At 44.6% G+C, this 17,894-nt stretch overlaps 1 protein-coding gene across 3 annotated transcripts in view; it reads left to right on the forward strand.

The window, feature by feature from the left end:
* The window catches only part of dspa (desmoplakin a), a 39,957-nt gene extending 23,285 nt beyond the window's left edge, over window positions 1-16,672 (forward strand). The window contains exons 14-24 of one of the 3 annotated variants that reach the window (XM_034303820.2): window positions 986-1,178; window positions 1,269-1,501; window positions 2,176-2,351; window positions 7,726-7,864; window positions 8,263-8,456; window positions 8,657-8,819; window positions 8,909-8,992; window positions 9,523-9,630; window positions 9,829-9,927; window positions 10,896-12,722; window positions 12,989-16,672. In XM_034303820.2, coding sequence (XP_034159711.2) covers window positions 986-1,178; window positions 1,269-1,501; window positions 2,176-2,351; window positions 7,726-7,864; window positions 8,263-8,456; window positions 8,657-8,819; window positions 8,909-8,992; window positions 9,523-9,630; window positions 9,829-9,927; window positions 10,896-12,722; window positions 12,989-16,213 — 6,441 coding nt within the window. In that variant the 3' untranslated portion in view covers window positions 16,214-16,672. Of the gene's footprint in view, window positions 1-985; window positions 1,502-2,175; window positions 2,352-7,725; window positions 7,865-8,262; window positions 8,457-8,656; window positions 8,820-8,908; window positions 8,993-9,522; window positions 9,631-9,828; window positions 9,928-10,895; window positions 12,723-12,988 lie in introns of all 3 variants that reach the window. The other 2 variants (XM_034303821.2, XM_053233159.1) reach the window with 2 other exon arrangements.
* Window positions 16,673-17,894: the final 1,222 nt, after the last annotated feature.

The raw sequence follows: 17,894 nt of genomic DNA on the forward strand, positions 1-17,894 counted from the left end.
CATACTCCTGGAACCCGCCGCTCTTGTAAACATTTTAATTTGGTAAAAAGTTCTGCTTAGATTTTGTGTCTGTCAGCAAGATTTAATATTTTGATAAAGGTCAAAGTCAAACTGCTATATGTACAGGACACACAGAGGATTGAAATTTCGTTTCCCTCAGAACCATGGTGTGAGAAACCAACATAACAAGACAAATGATTAAAAAAGTAAAATAAAATAAAATAAAATAAAATAAAATATGTACACTGTAGAGCTTCACGGCACATGTGAGTGTGTAGATATTTACATTTTAATGCAAACGTGAGAGCAGCAGTAGTAAAAGTGGCTTGTGCATTTGTGTGATTTGGGGTGTGTGTGTGTGTGTGTGTGTGTGCAGTTACAGTTCGGTGACTCTTAAGGCAGAGAGGGGAGAGAGTTGAGCTTTCTGACAGCCTGGTGGCTGAAGCTGTTCTTCAGTCTTGTGGTTCGGGCCTGGAGGCTGCGAAATCTCCTCCCCGATGGCAGAAGACTAAAGAGGCCTTGTAAGGGGTGGGTGGGGCGGGTGGGGTCCCCTGGATGGGCGGGGTCCCCTGGATGGACGGGGTCCCCTGGATGGGCGGGGTCCCCCGCTATGCTGAGTGCTTTCCGGGTTAATTGTTTTTAAAATGCAGAGTGTTAGTCATTTTGTGAACCTTGTGTTTGATCATGTTGGTGTGGATACGGATGCATCGATACGAGCGCCATATCCAACACGAGGTGCAGTATCAGAGAGCGTGGTGGTTAAAAATGAGCACAAGATGCCGTGAACTGCGTGCACACAAACACAGAGAAACAGTCGCACGTGAGAGCACTTCAGTTCTGCGAGCACTGAGCCGGGAGACACGCCCACTTCCCTTCCTATCGCTCATCAGTGCATGCAGTTGAGATATGCACAGAACTATTGGAATAGATGTTAAGTATGTGTAATGTGTAACGCTCTGTGTGTGTGTGTGTGTGTGTGTGTTAGTTGTCTAAGATGAAGCCTGAGGAGTACCGGAACATCATTAAGAATCTGGAGTATCACTACGAGGAGTTTCGCCGTCTCAGTCATCAGTCCAACTTGTTCGAAGAAGCGGACAAGAAGAAGATGGAGGCAGAGTACACCGGCGCACAGACGCACTACGACAAAATCATCACCCAAATACAGCCTGCTAACATCAGTAAGAACACACACACACACACACACACACACAGAGACACTCATGTTCTGTGTAGGTCACTGTATATTTGTGTGTGTGTTGTGTGTACAGCTGTGTTGCAACAGACTCCAGTTAAAGTGGAGCTGGTGAAAGGCACCACAGTGGTGGACGCGGGCACGAAGACCCAAACATCCAAACACACACACACACACAACCTGCTGACACTCACACACACTCTGCGGCGCAGACTGGAGGCGGCCGAGAGCGGACTGAGCCAACACCTCCACGTCCCACTGAAAGACAACAGTGTGCACGAGTGTACACAGAGACTGCAGCTGCTGCAGGTACACACACACACATACACACACACACACACACACACCCAGTTTCATACCATCAGCAGAAAGTGTAAAAATGTTGGCAGGAATGAAAAACATTGCGACGTATCTGCTGTTGAGAGCGCAGCAGAAGAGATTATTTCTTTTCCTGTACACAGTTTATTGTGAGCCTGAGATTCTAAATTGAGGTTATAAAATTGTAACGAATGCACACGACATACTTCTGTAATGCTTTCATTATACTATTTTGAGTTTTGGTGAATTTGCGCTTTTTTCAAAAGAAAACATGGCCACGCTTTAAAGGATAAGCTGACCGAGCATCTCGTCTCCACATATCAGATAAAAGAGTCATAGCATCTATAGGGATGAGGGAGAGAATTCAGTAACTAATAATATTATGTTTATATATTTAACGTTGCCTTTAAATTCTATTTCATAGTTTTGAAGTGTAATTATATGGTCCAGAATGTGTTTCAAGATCAGAATCAAGTGTAAGTGAGACACGTCTCTGTTTTAGATAAACTCCGCCCCTGCATGCAAAACTCTCACATAACTTCCGAATAGCGCTTAAGTGTTTTAGCTGAACACTGATTTCTGTTATAAATCCTCACTGCACACTTAGGTCAGCTGTGTGTGTGTGTGTGTGTGTGTGTGTGTGTGTGTGCGTGTGTGTGTGTCAGGGTGTTCACCATGACCTGGGCTCGATCCGTGATGAGTATCTGCGTCTGAGAGAGTTGGTGATGAAGCAGGAAGCGACCGCTGACCCAGAGCAGGCAAAATTCCTGAGAGCTGAACTCGATCTCATCAACCAGAAACTGAGCAGCTTGCACAGCTTCTCCAACTCTTACCTACAGAGGTACACACACACACACACACACACACACACACACACACACACACACACACACCCTGCACAGCTTCTCCAACTCTTACCTACAGAGGTACACACACACACACACACACACACACACACACACACACCCTGCACAGCTTCTCCAACTCTTACCTACAGAGGTACACACACACACACACACACACACACACACACACCCTGCACAGCTTCTCCAACTCTTACCTACAGAGGTACACACACACACACACACACACACACACACACACACCCTGCACAGCTTCTCCAACTCTTACCTACAGAGGTACACACACACACACACACACACACACCCTGCACAGCTTCTCCAACTCGTACCTACAGAGGTACACACACACACACACACACACACCCTGCACAGCTTCTCCAACTCGTACCTACAGAGGTACACACACACACACACACACACACCCTGCACAGCTTCTCCAACTCGTACCTACAGAGGTATACACACACACACACACACACACACACACACACCCTGCACAGCTTCTCCAACTCGTACCTACAGAGGTATACACACACACACACACACACACACACACACACCCTGCACAGCTTCTCCAACTCGTACCTACAGAGGTACACACACACACACACACACACACACACACCCTGCACAGCTTCTCCAACTCTTACCTACAGAGGTACACACACACACACACACACACACCCTGCACAGCTTCTCCAACTCGTACCTACAGAGGTACACACACACACACACACACACACACACACACACACACACACACACACTGCACCTCCTATGGTCACACAAGCCATCATCTCATCATGGAATGACTGAATGATGCTGATGGACCTGGTGGAGCAGCCAGGTTTAAGCCGCACATTCCAGAAGAAGTTCCCTCTTCAGTGTCGAATGCCATTGGAGAGGTCGATGAAGGTCATACAGAGGTCCTGGTGTTGCTCACAGCAGGTTTCCTGACGTTGCCATGCTGTGAATATCATACTGACCTGCTGTTTCTCTAAAGCACACTGTGAGTCCTGCAGCACTGACTCAGTGATGGTGTTCATCAGCCTCTGCAGCACAATCTTTGCCAAGGTTTTAACTGCAAGAAAGATTTTCCCCTGCTGTTGCCACGGATGGATTTATCACCCCTTTGTTTCTGTAGATGGTGATGATCTTTGTGTCTCTTCACTGCTGGGGAGTGTTTTCATTTTCCCAGGCCTTAACTATGTATTAGTGAAGGGTTCTTGTGCAGAGGTTCCCTCCCTGCCTGAGTAACTCAGTAGCGATGCTGTCAGTGCTAGGGGACTTATTGTCTTTGAGTGAGCAGACGGCTGGTACAACCTCTAGCAGGTTGGTGGCTGGTTTTTGGGTCTTGTTTCTCCACCATTCATTCACCAGATGAAGGGTTGTTCAGGGATGCACATTGTCCAGCATGCTGAGGATGGTCTCAGAGCTCTCATCGAACAAATCACATCTTTTTGCCCTTATAGTCGATAATTTGTGCTGCTGCCTCCTACAGCACAGAGCTTATAGAGGATCACTGTTTATTCATAGACACTGAAGTTAAAGATGGTTCAGTCTCTCTGAGCATTTCAGCTAGAGTGCGTCAGAGCTCTTCTCCAGCCTACTTTCCGAAGCCAGGCAAAATGAAGCCTCTTCTTGCTGGTCTTTTCCAGTCTGATAGGAGGTCACACTGTCTTGTGGAATTTGGACACCGTCATGAGACAGTCAGTCTAGCAATCTGCTCCTCTCATAGCTTGGGCTATAAAGACATCAGCTATATCTTTGCACCGCACTGTGACTTATTCAGTTAAGTGCCAGTGTTTGGACTCGAGGTGCATCCATATTTTTCTCTTTATTCTTTTGCTGGAACAGTATGTTTGTCAAGTCAAGTCAAGTGGAGTTTATTGTCATTTCAGCCATATACAAGTACACAGTGAAACGAAACAACGTTTCTCCAGGACCAAGGTGCCACATAAGACAACACAGAACAACACAGAACTACGGGGACTACATAAATTACATAAATTACATAAATTAAACGTAAAGTGCACAAGTGCAAACATGTGCAGACAGCACAAGACAGAACAGACAGTACATAACTACGACGCCGACCAGTACACAGTCCTGTTGAAAGTGATAAAGTGACAGTAGTGCAAATATTACAGCTGAGGTAGTGTAAACAGTGTAAACATAGAAGTAGCAGCAATAATAAGACATGTGCAAAACATGTGCAGTGCATGTGCATAGAGGATGTTCTGTTGTGTGTATATATATATGTATGTATGTATGTATGCGTGAGTTCCTTTGGACCAGTTCAGTTTTGTGTGTATATGTGTGTGTGTGTATATGTATGTGTGTATTCAATTTCAATTCAATTCAATTTTATTTGTATAGCGCTTTTAACAATGGACATTGTCACAAAGCAGCTTTACAGAAATAAATGGATTCACAAAAATATATTGTAAATATTTAAATTTATCACTGTGAATTTATCCCTTTATGTGTATGTGTGTGTGTGTGTGTGTGTTCCTTCAGTCCAGTTCTAGGTATTTAGGAGTCTGATAGCATGAGGGAAGAAACTGTTGCACAGTCTGGTTGTGAGGCCCGAATGCTGCGGTACCGTTTTCCAGACGGCAGGAGGGTGAAGAGTGTGTGTGAGGGATGTTTGGGGTCGTCCACAATGCTGGTGGCTTTGCGGATGCAGCGAGAGGTGTAAATGTCTGTGATGGAGGGAAGAGAGACCCCGATGATCTTCTCAGCTGTCCTCACTATCCGCTGCAGGGTCTTGCGATCCGAAACGGTGCAATTCCCAAACCTGGCAGTGATGCAGCTGCTCAGGATGCTCTCGATAGTCCCTCTGTAGAACGTGGTGAGGATGGAGGATGGAAGATGTTCTTTCCTCAGCCTTCGCAGAAAGTACAGGCGCTGCTGGGCTTTCTTTGTTATGGAGCTGGAGTTGAGCGACCAGGTGAGGTTCTCCACCAGGTGAACACCAAGAAACTTGGTGCTCTTGACGATCTCCACGGAGGAGCCGTCGATGTTCAGCGGAGAGTGGTCATTCTGTGCTCTTCTGAAGTCAACAACCATCTCTTTAGTTTTGCCCACATTCAGAGACAGGTTGTTGGCTTTGCACCAGTCCGTTAGCCGCTGCACCTCCTCTCTGTATGCTGACTCGTCGTTCTTGCTGATGAGACCCACCACGGTCGTGTCATCGGCGAACTTGATGATATGATTCGAGCTGTGCATTGCTACACAGTCGTGAGTCAGCAGAGTGAACAGCATTGGACTGAGCACACAGCCCTGTGGGGGCCCAGTGCTCAGTTTGGTGGTGTTGGAGATGCTGTTCCCGAACCGGACTGACTGAGGTCTCCCAGTCAGGAAGTCCAGGATCCAGTTACAGATGGAGGTGTTCAGGCCCAGCAGGTTCAGCTTTCCGATCAAGTGCTGAGGAATGATTGTGTTGAATGCTGAACTGAAGTCTATGAACAGCATTCTAACATAAGTGTCTTTATTGTCCAGGTGGGTGAGGGCCAGATGGAGGGTGGTGGTGATGGCATCATCTGTTGAGCGGTTGGGGCGGTAAGCGAATTGCAGGGGGTCCAGTGAGGGAGGCAGCAGGGTCTTGACGTGCCTCATGACGAGCTTCTCGAAGCACTTCATGATGATGGGTGTAAGTGCAACGGGACGGTAGTCATTGAGGCAGGACACTGAGGACTTCTTTGGCACGGGGACGATGGTGGTGGCCTTGAAGCAGGTCGGGACAACGGTGCTGCACAGAGAGGTGTTGAAGATGTCCGTGAAAACATCTGCCAACTGGTCTGCACATCCCCTGAGCACCCTGCCAGGAATGTTGTCTGGTCCAGCAGCCTTCCGTGGGTTGACTCTGTGTAGAGTCTTCCTCACGTCAGCTGTGGTTAGACACAGCACCTGGTCGTGGGAGGAGGGGTGGTCTTCCTCGCCATCACGCCGTTCTGTGCCTCGAACTGAGCGTAGAAGTCGTTCAGCGCATCTGGGAGGGAGGCATCACTGTCACAGGCAGATGGTGATGACCTGTAGTTGGTGATGTTCTGGATGCCCTGCCACATGCGCCGGGTGTCTCTGCTGGTCTTGAAGTGGTCGTGGATTCTCTGGGCGTGTGCGCGCTTCGCCTCTCTGATGGCCCGGGACAGTTTGGCCCTTGCGGTTCTTAGGGCCACCTTATCGCCTGCTCTGAAGGCGGAGTCTCAAGTCCTCAGTAGCGCACGCACCTCTGCAGTCATCCACGGTCATGGTGTGATGGTGTGATGGTGTGGTCATGGTGTGATGGTCAGGTCATGTTTGGAACAGAGAGTGAGAAGTTTAATGTCATTTCCTTTAGCCTGGCCAACACCATGAGCATCAAGCACTCCATTCCAGATCCTGCTGTTCTTCCACACCCAAGCGTTCAAGAAACAAACAAGGGGATTGTGTCACACTGGGGAATTTGGCAAAGTGCTTCATGCAGTGACTGATTGAAACAATCCTAGATGGTTTAGATGGTTGATACACACTGAGAAATGTGGCAAAGGGGTGCTGAGAGACATCAGCAGGGTATCTTTTCCTGAAGAAGCTGTAACACATTGCTTCCTCTTTCAGGGAGCAGAGTCTCACTCAGGGCAGTGATGTCCATGTTGTACCGCATAAGTTCATCATACCTTTTATCCATTTATAGTTACAATTAATGTTCTGGAACATTAGTTCCTGTTGTCACTTACGTTATAGCAGCTATAAACAGTCGATCCCTCACCAGCCTCTCTTTATTCTCTCTCTTCAAGTTAATAAGACAAAAAAACGCAGCTTGTTACTGAGAAACCGCAAAGAAGCGTAAACTCCTCTGTCCTGAAGATGTCGGAAAACTTAAAGTTACAGCTTTACCTCTGACTGTTACAAAGCGCTGACACTGGAGACTCCTTCCATAAATGATAAAGAAACACCTCCTCACAGAAAACTTCACCATATCAGCGATTACACGTGTTTAAACCGTTTATGTGAAGCGTGAGCTTTACACGTCGCTGTGAATGAGCTGTCACTACAGAAATGATAACATATTAGAATGAGTGCAATAATATAAACCTGCACTACCTTCAGAGCTGCTATTATAGAAAATTAATCAATACCTTCTGACCAATCACAATCCAGAATTCAGCACTGTGGTGTAATTATTCTGCTTCTTTAGTTCAATTCAATCCATTTATTTTCGCATAGAGTTTTTAACAATGGACATGATCACAAAACAGCTTTACAGAAATATATAAATTCAGGATATAAATTGTAAAATGAAACGTAGATAATGTTTCCAGTTGTGTGTGTAACATGTAAGGTGTGTGTTTGTGTGTGTGTGTGTTGCAGGCTCACTGCTCTGAGAGCCCTCCTGCAGAACCTCGTACGTGCTGAAGACATTATTAAAGTTCATGAAGCTCGACTGACGGAGAAAGAGACTAGCTCTCTGGACCTGGGTGAACTGCAGGACTACCGTAAAACCCTCAAGGTGGACACACACACACACACACACACACACACACATATACACACTTACAGACCTGGCAACATTTATACATTTTGCGTAGGAGCTCTGCATTTTAACATCGGAGTAAGCTGCTATGAATTATTACTCAAAAATATGCCAGAAGATGCAGACACTGAACATTTTACATGAAAACGTTCTTTCTTACTGTTCTAGAAAAAAGATTACATGCAGTTATATACAGCAATTAATAAGAAAGTGTGTTTAAACTTTTCTTTTAAAATCCCATGTATACACTCACTCCAGTTTCTACTGCAGTCAGTGATCTTCAGAAGGACAATATTGAGGTCTCTATATGATCAACTTGATAAACAGATACACGAGAACATCTAACGTGTGTGTGTGTGTGTGCTCCTGTACAGAACATGAAGGTAGATCTGGAGCAGAGAAAGGAGGTTCTAAGTGCGATGGAGTCGGACCTGGATCAGGCTGTTCAGTGGAATGGACAAATCGATCAAAACTTCCACCAGTGTGACGTGGACTTGGTCAAGTTCACAGAGGTAGTGCAGCAAATGAACGAACGCTGGCACCGCATCATCACCCAGATCAACACCAGGTGAGAGAGCTAGCACATCCTCACCTGTACACACAGTGACAAACGACACGGAACCATCCGGAACACAGCAAGGACTTCATGTGGAATATTAAACACAAGGATTCAAGATAAACTCACAACTGCATCTGAACACAGCAGGTTTTCATGATAAATGTGTGTAATATTGTCTGTGTGTGTGTGTGTGTGTGTGTGTGTATCAGGCTGGGTGATCTGGAGAAACAGGAGAAGCAGCTCAATCAGTATAAACAGACCAGCTCAAACATCAACCAGTGGATCAACCAAACAAGTCATCGCCTGGGCACACTGCAGAGCTACAAACTGAGCACAGTGCAGGACCTGAACGACCATCTGAACCAACACAAGGTCACACACATGTGCACACACACACACACACACAAAAACACACACATACATGCACACACACCCTGACTGTATGATTGTGTGTGTAACAGACGCTGCACTCCGAGATTAAGGGGAAAAAGGACAAAGTGGATGAAGTGCAGAAGGATGCCAGCACCTGTGCTGCCTCCATAAAGGTACACACACACACACATACATACACACACACACACTCTTAGAGCTCAGTCCTGCGGAAATACACACATACACACACACACACACATAAAAGATAATATCCACATGGATATTTTGGAAAACGTAGTTTTCAAACAGTGTTTTTGAAAATATCTCTGTTCACATGAAAACTGTGAAAATGTGTTAATATTTCTCCACCTTTCCAAAAAGCTTCGTTTTCAGTCACTCAAAACATGATTTTTGTACAGATGTGAGGCCAAAACACAGAGAAAAAATTAATACAAAGCCATATCCATGTGAGCGGAGCCTGAGTGCAAGAGAGTTACTACTAATCATGAAAATTGTTTAAGATTACAGACACAAAAACCCTGAAACTCTGAGAAGAATGGTGTTCACTAGAATCCCAAAACATACTCGTTATCATCACACACTGTGTTTCTTTTCTTCTGGAAATGCACGGCATTTACATAGGACATATTTCTTCACTGTGATTATGATTGTGTAATATCACTCTTTATCATCTCCTTATCAGGATTATGAGCTGGAGTTGGTGTCATACAGCGCTGGGTTGGAGACGCTGCTCAACATTCCCATCAAGAGAACCATGCTGCAGTCTCCAGCGACTGTACTGCACCAGGAGGTACACAGCTCAGCATTATTTCTGTACAATAAACCATAGCAGCTGTACACTGGAGTATGGTCTCGTCACCTGCTAGTGTGAATTCAGAGTTAAAGGCACTCAATGTGCTATGTAAATAAAATGATGGTAGTGTTTTTTACAGGACTGGATAAGATTTATTTATTGTACTGATTATTCTTCTTTCTCCACCCATGTCAGGCCGCAGATATTCAGTCTCGGTATATTGAGCTGCTGACTCGCTCGAGTGATTACTACAAGTTCCTCACTGAGATGCAGAAGAACATGGAGGAGCTAAAGGTGAGTGCTCAGGTTATGGACTGTATTTATATTCATAATTACCTAAAGATGATCCTAATAGCAAATCAAAACTGTCTGTTATGTGACTAATGAGCAACAAGATATGTTTAGTAAGGAATAAAACACTTTGGGCCATGCAGTTACAGGAAAATAATCAACAGCGGGGTGGTGTGATGAAGCTGAGTTAAAAAAAAAAAAGAATCACATCATACTTATAGGTTTATAGTCACAATTAATGTCATGGAACGTTGGTGAAAGAAGTTAGTTCCAGTTGTCACTTACGTTATAGCAGCTATAAACAGTCGTTCCCTCACCAACCTCTCTTTATTCTCTCTCTTCAAGTTAATAATAGAAAAAAATGCAGCTTGTTCCGCATGTTACTGAGAAAACGCAAACAAGCGTAAACTCCTCTGTCCTGAAGACGTCGGAAAACGTAACGTTACAGCTTTACCTCTGACTGTTACAAAGCGCTGACACATAAATGTTAAATAATCACATTTCTCCTTATGGAAATTTTTTTTAAAAAAAATCTGTTTATATGAAGTGTCCGCTGTACAAGTCGCTGTGAATGAGCAGTTACTATAGAAACAATAACGTAGTAAAATGAGCGCATTAATATAAACCTGTGATTTGCAGCTGCACTACTGTCAGAGCTGCTGTTTCAGAAAATGTTTCTGACCAATCAGAATTCAACAGCAGTATGGTATAAGTTTACAATAATTTGTATGTTAACCAAAACAATAAATTAGCTGACACATCAAAAAAATTGAAATATTGTGTGCGTAACTGCCATAAGCTATTAGGCATTAAACCAGACTGCATTTTATAAGATTTATACTTACTGCTGTCCAGCTCCGTTAAGAAAATACGGAATTTAACATAGATGTAGTTGAGTGATGACATGTTTATTTAATTTATTCAAAAGGCTACTAAACTGCTTGTAATTCAATGTGTTCTCTTCTTCTCAGATACAAAACACTAAAATTGACCTTTTGGAGGAAGAACTAAGGCGTCTGAGGGACGAACTGCAGGATCGCTCACAGAAGAACAGGTCCCTGGAGGACATCTTGGCCCGTTACAAACTAGAACTCTCTCAAACTAAGGAACAGATAATTTCGATGGAGGAGGTGAAGAGCACTGAGGTCATGAGGTACAATGCAGCTAAAGAGAACCTGGACACCACCCAAAATCAGCTAAAAGACCTAAATGAACAGGTGGCGCGGCTTACACTGCTTATTGATGAGGAGAAACGTAAGCGAAGGCTGGCTGAGGAGCGTTATACCAGCCAACAACAGGAGTACAATGCCACCATCCGCAAGAGACAGATAGAGCTGGATGAACTTAACTGGTCCAAGATCGACTTTGAGAAGGCCATCAAGGACAAGGAGCGGGAGATTGAACGTCTGAAGATGCAGTTGGAGGACGAGGCCTCTCGGCGCCGAGCAGCGGAATCTGAAACCTCTAAGGTAAGAAACCAGTTCAACCAGGAGATCAGTACTCTAAAACAAACGTACGAGTCCGAGATCCACATCACCAAAACCAGCGTGCTAAAGGCCACACAGCAAAAGGAGGAGGACACTGCTACCCTGAAGCTGCAGCTGGAGAGGCTCATGGATGAGAAACAGGATCTTGAAGAGGAGCTCAGGAGGCTTCAGTTGTCCATCAGCCAAATGGAAGAAGCCAGAAAGAGGGCTGAGCACGAAGCACACCAAGAAAGATCCTCAGGAACAGAGGAGACCAGAAGACGAAAGGAACTAGAGATACACGTTCAAACCATCACACGACAGAGGACTGAACTTGAGGCCAGGTACAAGGAAGAACTCGCTCAGGCCAACAACAGAACACAAGAAAAGGTCCGTCAGATTTCGCTCCTTACTCAGAACCTGGATGACGAGACCCGGAAGAGAAGAGCTCTGGAACAAGAGAACCAAAGACTTCGGCAGTCAGAGGCAGACTTGCTTGCCAAGCAGACTTCCTCCATGGAAGTCATCAACAAACTGAAAATCACAGAGAAAGAGACAAACATTATCCGTGTCGAGCTGGAGAAGCAAGCAAGTGAAAAAGGAAAAGTGGAGCAGAGCGCTGCTAGGATGCAGACTCGCATTAAAGACTTGCAGGCCATGATAGACAATCTCGAGGCTGAGCTGGAGAAAGAGAAAAAAGGCAGCCAGGATGAACTTACAAGGAGAAAGAGGATAGAAGCTGAGCTGGAAAGGGTGAATCAGTTGTGCAGAGAGTACACAACTACCATTAACACTCTTCGTGTCCATAAGGAGGAGGAGAGTGCCACAGGCCGAAGGCATGAACAGGACCTCCATCGTGTCCAGGAGGAGCTGGACAGATGTCGGAAGGAACACATGGTAACTTCTGAGCAGCTTACCAGGCTCACAGCCGAGCTGAAGGCCTTGCAACAGCAGCTGATTCAAGAGCAGGCTCGTGTCCGGGAGGTCAACCTACGCAACGAGACTCTGTACAAGACCATAGAGGAGAAGAGCCGAGGGTTAAATGAAAGCATGTCTGAAATTGAAAAGCTCAAGACTCTTACTCAAAACCTCACCAAGGAAAGGCTGAAGTTAGAGGAGGAGCTGAGGAGTGTACGCCAGGAACGGGATGACTTACGGAGCAACAAAAACAGCAGCGAGAGTGAACATATGGCCCAACTGTCAGCCATACAGCTCCAGCTTCAGAGCTCAAATAAGAGAGGCCTAGAGCTCCAGGCCCACATTAGTGAGCTGACAAAAGAGAGGGAAAATGTAAAGGCGGAAATAGCCAAAATCCAAAAGCAATATACGGAGGTATTTTTGTGGATAAATTACATTATCAAATCCACAAATTCCTGTAAATGCTGCTTTTGCTGAATAATGCTGCTGCACTTTGCTTTATAACTGTGCATAATCTATAATCATATCACTCAATTTACCAAGATTCTTGAATAATTCATTCCATGCATCATGCTTCTGGCTTCATGCTTCATGCTTAGTGATGTTTGTGGGTTTTTTTTTTTGTATCATGGTTCAAGCAGTTAAATGTATAATAATATCATGTTCTTTTTTTTTTCCAGACATCTCTGATGGTGCACGAGTCTCAGACACACTACAAGGAGACCCTACAAGAGAGGGATAGTCTCCTGGCCAAACTTAAGTTGCTGGAAATGGACAAAGGAAAGCAGCAGCGCTCTGAGGAAGAGCTGAGTCGCATCAAGATGTCACTAGAATCAGAAATGCGTCAAAAGCAGCGCCTCCAAGAGGAAATTGACAAAATCCGCAAAGATTTTAATTACTGGAAAAGCCAGTATGAGATAAAGGATGGTCAGGTTAGACAGTGTCAAGCAGACAAAGACAAGGCAGAGAGGGACAGGGCTTCACTGAGCAATGAGATCACAAAACTGACCGCTGAGCTTAGAAGTGTGGAGCAACAGTACCGGACTCGGCTCCAAAGCTCAGAGTTTGAAGTGTCTGAACTCACCCGCAAGCGAGAGGCTCTGGAAAGGGAGCTGAGGAAGTTGCAACAACGTCCAAGCTTCTTCACTAAGCAGACTCAGACAGATGAGAAAGTTGCCACAATTGACCCATCAAAGCTTGTTTTTGATGGCATTCGCCGAAAGGTAACGGCTCACCAGCTTTGTGACTGTGGGATCATTGATAAAGCAACCCTCGATAAGCTGCTGAAGGGCCAGATCACAGTGTCGGATGTTTCAGTGGAAATTCAGCCCAGTCTTAAGGGTACAGGGGTTATCGCAGGTGTTCAGCAAGATTTCAACAGCAGAATGCCAATCACAGAAGCTAAAAGTAAGAACCTGCTGAGTCCACAGAGTGCCATAATGTTGCTGGAAGCTCAAGCCGCCACTGGCCACGTGATTGATCCAAAGTATAATGAGAAGATGCCAGTAGATACAGCCTGCTCAAGAGGTATTGTTGACACAGAGGACAGGGATATCCTCGTTACAGCTGAGGCAGCTTGCACAGGGTTCAAGGATCCATTCACAGGAAAACTTTTGTCCGTTGGACAGGCATGCAAGAAAGGACGACTTGACAAAGAGAAGGCCATTCGACTGCTCCAGGCTCAAGAAGCAGTGGGAGGGATAATTGACCCTGTGCTAAGCGTGTTTCTACCCAGAGACACTGCCTTAGACCGTGGCTTGATTGATGAAGAGCTTTATCGTGCGCTGAACAAAAAGCCCGCTTGTTATATCAATCCAGCAACTGCAGAGAAGATCAGCTACAGTGACTTGAGGAAGAAGTGTGTCACAGAACCTACAACTGGCCTTCTTCTGCTCCCTGTAAACAGTAACTCAGAGTTTGTCCAGGGAATCCGTGGTCAGGTCTCACTCACTGAGCTTGTAAATTCCAACCTAATTAATGAGGGAGATTTGGACAAAGTGAAACGAGGCCTGCTCACAACTAAAGATATTGAAAATAGGCTGAAGATGTACCTATCTGGCTCTGGCTGCATTGCTGGCATTTATGATGAGGCTCAGGATAGAGTCCTGCCCTTCTACCAGGCCATGAAAGAAAATCTTCTCCGTCCAGGAACAACATTAGAGCTTCTGGAAGCGCAGGCTGCATCAGGATTCATGATTGATCCGGTCAACAATGTCTACCTGACAGTGGAGGATGCATGGAAGAGAGGCCTAGTAGGTAAAGAATTTAAAGATAAACTGCTGTCTGCTGAGAAGGCCGTGACTGGATACCGTGATCCCAGTACAGGGCAGCTTATCTCACTCTTTCAAGCTATTGAGAAAGAGATTATTGAAAAGGGGCATGGCATTAGGCTTCTGGAGGCTCAGATAGCCAGCGGCGGCATCATTGATCCTAAAGAGAGCCATCGCATTGATGTGGAAGTGGCTTACCGAAGAGGTTACTTTGACCGTGAGATGAACGAAATTCTAACATATGAAGGTGATGACACAAAGGGCTTCTTCGACCCAAACACTCATGAAAATCTGACCTATCTGCAGCTGCAGAAGAGATGTATTTCTGACCCCAAGACTGGCCTGCTCCTGCTGGCTCTGAAGGACAAAAACAAGCAGAAGCAGCAGTCAAGTCAGAAAAACACTCTTCGCAAGAGGAGAGTGGTGATCGTAGACCCCGACACAGGCAAAGAGATGTCCGTTCGTGAGGCTTTTCACAGAGAGCTGATTGACTATGACACATTTCTGAATCTTTCGGAACAAGAGTGCGAGTGGGAGGAGATCACCATCACAGATTCAGCTGGAAAGACTCGACTAGTTATTGTTGACCGTAAAACAGGTACACAGTATGATGTCCAGGACTCCCTGGACAGGGGCGTTATTCAGAAAAGTGCCTTAGACCAGTACCGCTCAGGAGCTCTCACACTCACCCAGTTTGCTAATCTCTTTTCAAGCAAAGGCACAGGTGCTGAGCTTTCCATCTGCACCAGCGTTCCAGACGATGTTACAACCTGCAGTAGCCCCACTGAAGTTACACCATCTTCTCCAACAGTCCGCAAACGCTTTGCTAGTGTTTCCATCACACTCTCCCCTCCCTCTGATATACTGGATGACCAGAGCCCGGTGGCAGCCATCTTTGACACTGAAACCTTGGAGAAGATCACAATAACTGAAGCTCAGCGTCGTGGAATAGTCGATGCGATCACAGCGCAGCGGCTCCTGGAGGCCCAGGCATGCACTGGAGGTGTCATAAACCCTGCCACTGGCAAAAGGCTCTCTCTGCAAGATGCTGTACATCAGAGCATCATTGATGAGGATATGGCCACCAAGCTCAAACCAGCTCAGAAAGCTTACACTGGATTTGAGGACGTGAAAACCAAAAAGAAAATGTCCGCTGCAGAGGCCATTAAAGAGAAATGGTTGCCCTACGAGGCTGGGCAGAGGTTCCTGGAATTCCAGTACCTGACTGGAGGACTGCTGGAACCAGGAAGTGGTAAGCGAGTCAGCATTGAAGAAGCCATTCGTAGAGGATGGCTGGATGGTAAAGGAGCCCAGAAGCTGCAGGACACCAGGAGCTACTTGAAGAGCCTCACCTGCCCTAAAACTAAGCTGAAGATTTCATATAAAGAGGCAATGGACAACTGCATGGTGGAAGAGACCAATGGAATGAAAATGCTCCAAGCCACATCTATGTCCACCAAGGGTATCAGTAGCCCCTATAACATCTCCTCCGGACACAGTTCCCGCACTGGATCTAGAGCCGGATCCCGGGGAAGCTCCAGGAGTGGATCACGTCGAGGCAGCGTGGATTACTCCACCTCCACTTACACTTTCACTTCCACTTCCACTTCTAGCACATTTACTTCCCTTCCTTAACAATTTCAAACATGCGTCTATGGTGGCTTATACTTTTTCATACAGAACTACTCATTTTCCAGATATATATCAAAAACTATTAGAATAAAATAGGGTTTGGGAATATTATACATGACTCATATGGATTATTACTAATCAGTTTTAATTGGGTGCCTCTGATTATTATAAGTTGTCATTTTTAGGTGCTTCTTTTTCTGTCCTGCTTTTTAAATCAGTAGATTTTTACATCATTTTATGGTAGTGATTATATATCGAAATATTTACAAATTGTGTTATTTTCATAGTTATCTGGAACTTGATTGAACATTTTTAGAGCATTAAAATTGTAATAATGCAGAACCTTCTAAAATTACAGAAATTATTAGAGTAAAGAATTTTATAAAGTATAATTTGAAGAATGTCAATACACTTTGTACTAACAAAAGACGACAAATTATAAATAAACTCAGTTTCCACTCATTTTGGGTCATTTGTTTTTACTTTATGTGATGGTGCCGCATCAAGGGTTAAGAAATAAAGGAATTATGATTGAAGGGATTGTGAGAATTGTGAGAGTTTAAAAAGCCAATATTGTGCTTGTTGTAGTTTATTTGATGAAAAAGGCGAAAATATTTTTATAACACAATGACTAAGGATTAAGCCCTGTTCGGAAGTTGCAGGGGGGTTACACGTTTGTGACTGGAGTTTGTCTAAAACAGAGCATTTTTATAGCGTGATATCAGATCAAGTGAGGGGAAGCATTTAGCCCAGCGCCACTGTATGACACTGTGTCACGCTGAAATTTGTTTTGGCTGTAAATACTCTCAAAAATACTATGGTATGTCATTCGAGGACAATATTAAATACATAAATATGACACTATTCTTTACTTAATAATATCCTTATTTCAAAGTACATGAAAACGGTATCAGATTAGACACTTCTTAATCAGAGATGGTGCTGATTTCTTTATCAATAAAATTATGAGTGAACTTAGTTTCTCTGTAAGTGTAGCAGGTGAGCGCTCAGTCAGCTTATCCTTCAAACCATGGGCACGTTCTTTACAGGAGAGCGCACTGAATTAACATAAACACTGGCTTTATTAAATCTACAGCAGAAATCTGAATGTGGAGATCAGAAAAATCTACTTAAGCAGCTGCACAGCCCGACTCCGAATATGAGGAACTTTACCTACATAAAAACCCTGAATACGGCCCCACGTAATTTTGTCAGATGTTCTGGTTGAGGTGGAAGTTTCCGTGTCCCTGGAGCAGTTTATCTGGTTTATGATTTGTCACAGGCATGAAACAAACTTTAGAAAATCCTGAGCATTCACATTTTTTCAGAACAGTTGTTTGTTCTATTTCAAATAAAATGAAAAAGTTTTGAGTGAAATGATGATTTTGAAGCAACTGACAGAAATTATCTAACATTTTAAACTATTTCATCACTTTCCGACACTGTTTTACAAACATTTGATGAAAGTTTGTTCAAGATACAGAGTCGGGCTCTGAGCCGTTTCACACGCCAGAGGTGTTTGTGCTTTTATAAATCCTGCTGTTTGTAATTTGAGTCTTTCTGCCTGCAAAAGAGATAAATATTAATGTGCCAAATTGAAAAATGTTGGTGAAATTATTATTATTATTATTATTGTTATTATTATTGTTGTTGTTGTTGCTGTTGTTGTTGTAGATGTTCTAAT

The sequence above is a fragment of the Pangasianodon hypophthalmus genome, chromosome 4, assembly GCF_027358585.1.
Source record: "Pangasianodon hypophthalmus isolate fPanHyp1 chromosome 4, fPanHyp1.pri, whole genome shotgun sequence".
In the NCBI taxonomy this organism is placed as follows: domain Eukaryota; kingdom Metazoa; phylum Chordata; class Actinopteri; order Siluriformes; family Pangasiidae; genus Pangasianodon; species Pangasianodon hypophthalmus.